Source organism: Limulus polyphemus, unplaced genomic scaffold (genome assembly GCF_000517525.1).
Source record: "Limulus polyphemus unplaced genomic scaffold, Limulus_polyphemus-2.1.2 Scaffold4306, whole genome shotgun sequence".
Lineage (NCBI taxonomy): Eukaryota > Metazoa > Arthropoda > Merostomata > Xiphosura > Limulidae > Limulus > Limulus polyphemus.
In genome coordinates, this window is record NW_013669916.1 from 61,320 (window position 1) to 65,904 (window position 4,585).

The following is a 4,585-nucleotide window of genomic DNA, read 5'->3' on the forward strand; positions in this document are numbered from 1 at the left end:
TATATATATATATATATATATATGTAATAATCTCTAACGTAAGTGTAGTTCGTATATATATATATATATATATATGTAATAATCTCTAGCGCGTATCTATGGAGAGCTTGGCACTACATTAATGTAACGTAAGTGTAGTTCGTATATATATATATGTGCGTAATTATTGAGGGAAGGAAACATCCATTATAAAACACTCGATCACATCAAACACCGTGGAGCCAGAGTTTAAGTTTACGCAAGCCACAATCTCTCTAAACAAAAGCCGCTAACAGGAACATTAATGAAAGTCCGCCATGAAAACCTCGTTCCCAGGACACTAACCAGGCGACAGGGGTACTCTCGACAACTGTGAAGAGAGTCAAGGCCATCACTGGTCAAGTCTCTTGAGGGTGCAGAACACACACTACATGAGCCAATCACGGCTCCTCTCAAAATATTAAGTCTCACGTTACGGTTGCATATATATGCTACAGAAAACATGTGGTCACGAAAACAAGATAAACGTAACTGTGTAACTACAAGACAGACATGGCTGAAAAGGACAAAAGAAAAAGCCATAGATCAAATTAATTATGAAGCAATCCAACTAGATAAAAAATGTTGGTTATTCTGCAATTCATGATCTCAAGCACGTGCTTCGTGCATTCCATCAAATAGTGTTGCTTCCACATCTGCATGTAGTATTTTCCCCTATAGATTTAAACGTCTTTTCTAATCTAATTTCTCCAACCTTAGATTTAAGTAACTCCTTCAATTCGTACCCTGACTACGCCACCCGTTAATAAAGTTATAGTACTGTACCGTTCAACAATTTCGAATAAGCTCCTGCTATAAGAGTTAAACCATGTGTGACTTAAGCATTTCGAGGACCAAATTTTTTTTTAAATGACTGACGAGGCGACTACCAGTAGGAGGGTTCTTTATATTCACAGACATTACAATGTACACGAAAAAAATGTATAAAACTAAAAATTCTTTCTGGTTAAGATATTCGAAAGTAGATATCTCAACTACATAGCCCTAAATACCGGTGATATTATGAGCGTTTATTGTGTGTCACAAGATCCGGAAAGGTAAACTTGTGGTCGAAACTGTTAACTTTGTAGCGACTTGCACTAAATACCGGAAAATACGGATATTATGAGCGTTTATTGTGTGTCACAAGATCGGGAAAGGTAAAACTTAGAAGAGCCTGTTAACTTTGCACTAGGAAACCCGACAGATATCACCACCACTCGTTCTGTTAAGATAAAAACTCCACAGAATATTCATTAACTCATTACGACCTACTTGAAATATTGGAAATATGTTTGTTTCTTGTTAAACACAAAGCTACACAATGGACTATTTTTGTTGTGTACACCACTGGATCGAAACCCAATTTTTAGCGTTATAAGCCTTCAGGCTTACCACTGAATCACTGGGGGCAGACGTGAGAAAGAAGAAAACTGAGGAACAAAATGCAGGATGTTATAAATAAACTCCACATTTAAAACCACCTCTTAACCACAAGTAACAGTACTTCACAAGAGATCAGGAAAGTCGGAATATTTCTCTTCTTTCAATCCTAACACGAGATTGAATCAAATGCACGTGAAATTGGAAATGCCAATTTTTGTTTATTTGTTTTAGAACAAATCTACTCAACAGGGTATCTGGGCTCTGTCCACCGCGGGGAATCAAACTCCGGATTTAGTGGTATAAATTCTTAAACCTACCGCTGATTCATCGGGGGATATGTTGTGAAGCCCAATGAATATTGTCCATAACAAATGATACTTTCATTTGAGGATAGGCTTAACGTGCTGATCAAAAACAAGTGAAAATACGTGCTTTTAAAGATCCAGACTTCCCCAGATATAAATTATAAGTATTAGTGCGCCTCTGACTAATTTAGTGTCCCCCAGTGGGACAGCGGTAAAGTCTTCGGGTTTAAAACGCTAAAATCAGGGGTTTAATTCCCCACGGTGGACACAGCAGATAGTCCGCTGTGGCTTTTCTGTAAGAAAACACACAGACGGATATAGTACCCTTGTATAAGACAAACAGTTTTGTAGAAACAAACGTGTGTTTGTCTTAATAATCGCCCTGTGGCTACACAAAGATTGTCGGGATTTTTCTGTTATTCTCACAATGTTATTACATTAAATAAAAACCTTTCGTTACTCCAGCTTTAAAATTGTGATCAGGAAAACTTTCTTAGCAAAAACAGTTTGTACACTTGCAAACAAAATATTTCGCTTTAACAGAATATTTAATATACGGTACTACGTTTATATATTCTTTGGTTCTTTAACAGCATATTTAATATACGGTACTACGTTTATATGTTACTTGGTTCTTTAACAACATAATTAATATACGGTACTACGTTTATATATTCTTTGGTTCTTTAACAACATAATTAATATACGGTACTACGTTTATATATTCCTTGGTTCTTTAACAACATAGTTAATATACGGTACTACGTTTATATATTCGTTTCTTCTTTCTAAATACGAAACAATTACACACTATCCAACCGTTCTATTATACATTACATAACTTGCTTTACAAAAGATAGTACTGGTGATTGGTGAAGTTAAGCCTTGAATCAGTGCAAAAATCATTGGTAAAGGCGTAACAAACAATTATGAATATAGATTACCAAACGCACATATTTTTTTATTGTTTAAAGCTGACAATAATGTGTAAACCGTTACTTACACCTGCAAAACTAATAACTTAATACACAGGTTATGTTTTACATACAAGTTAAGTGTTTTAATTTACCTCGTTTTATAAAATTCACAAAGTTTACTTTCCTTAAGCCTACCGCAAGGTTTACCGCTTTCCTAAAACATGAACACTGTATGGGATGGATTTTTAGATTGTAAGTGAAGTTAACTTCTTATATAAAGTGGGAAGTATTGTTTTGTTTAAAAATTTTAATGAGAGTAATTAATTAATAATCAGATTTGATTATTTCATTGTTTGCTTGAAAAATACAAATTCCTGTCTGTACATTAACATGTAATTCCTACAACCCTAAAGAGCAGAAAACGACAACAAGTAAAACGAGAACAATTTTTTATCTGCCTGCTTTTTCGGCCAACTCGTATGCGATAGACCAGTTTGTAGAATATGTTAGCACTCATGAATAACAATACATTACTCTGAAAAACAAAACGGAGTCGGGTTTTGTCCCGGTTTCTGCTCTACAGTTAATGATGGCATTATTCGAAACCGGTCTACCTCAGAAGAAAGAGCCGAAACCAATGATAAATTAGGTATTTTAAAATGTGTTTTCCCGCTGAAAAGGAAACGAGTTTCTTAAATTACTTATATTCAAGTTCCCCAAGCCACAACCGATGAAACTTGTATGTTTAGGACTAGAACTCTATAACAGTACTTACAGTACCACCATGAAGCCGGTCGCTTGTTGCTGTTGTCTCGAGGTGTGTCCCTACGGTCGGGTTGATTAGTGTTAGACAGTCTTTACTTTCTTGGTGGTGGTGGGGGGGTTCCAAGCGCCGCACGTCCAGCATGCAATGGGTCTACAATGTGTTGTGTAACTCTTCTACAGGGTGAGTCGCTGAGCCGCCGCGAACGAGAGGGCGGATCGCGAGCTTTTACTTTGTTTTCACTACTGAGTAACTACAATAAAATGGTGCGTCCAATGACGACACAGGAAACGTATATCGGCTAATGGGAACGAACGCTGAAAGGGAGGAGCTAGCTGATAGGCTGACGAGTAGCCGCCTAAGCACTCGTTGTTTCGGTAAGTGACTCCAACAAGAGTGAGTGGAAAGTATTGTTCAGCGCTTGTTTTACATTGGAACGCTTGCCTTTGACGGACGTACCTGAGCCCGTAGCGTGGATTGCGTTCCTTCCCGGATAGCACGCCGTGGCGACTCCTGTAGGGCTCGCGCTCAGAAACTTCAGTGTTGTTTGTTGTCGCCGATGACACCACCTCGGCATGACGTACCCTCAGCGTCACGTGACTCGCTTGAGTTTCTCGTGATCTTTGCTCACTGACGAGCTCTAAATGACCTGTATTACTCCACAGCTATGACGCCGACAAAAACTTGGCAGGAGGAGGCACTGTTACATTTCACCCACTTAGTTAATAATTTTATAATTTGTGTTCTTCAAACAACCACAACTCGGAGATGAGTTCGTGTTCTATTTATGCTCACCAAAACACAACATAAACACAGTGAGTTCTTAGTTATTAGTAAAAAAAATAATAATAAACATAAAAAAAAATTAGGTATCCAAAATAAGAGGTTTATTTACGTACCTTCTAAAAAAATACGTTTTAGGAATTAGTTCATGAAAATAGTGTTACAAAATGTACTAGAGTTTATGAAAAATATCACATAAATTCTATACATATATATATATATAGACTCTCGGTATCCAATATTAGCATCAAAGGTGGGCCTGTTGCCAAGGGAAGTCTCTCTACAGTGAGCTATTATAATGTGATATACAATCTACTTCCCTGCAAAGCACGTATTAAACGGCCTTTTCACTCTGTTCGAGTGATTATATTCGAATTCAATATTATAACTGTTTAATAATGCTTGGAGACGAC

At 37.1% G+C, this 4,585-nt stretch overlaps 1 protein-coding gene across 1 annotated transcript in view; it reads right to left on the minus strand.

Moving 5' to 3' along the window:
• LOC111088724 overlaps positions 1-3,896 on the minus strand; it is a 62,349-nt gene extending 58,453 nt beyond the window's left edge. The window contains exon 1 of the mRNA XM_022399582.1: positions 3,402-3,896. Coding sequence (XP_022255290.1) covers positions 3,402-3,412 — 11 coding nt within the window. The 5' untranslated portion in view covers positions 3,413-3,896. The remainder of the gene's footprint in view (positions 1-3,401) is intronic.
• Between the last annotated feature and the right edge of the window lie 689 nt (positions 3,897-4,585).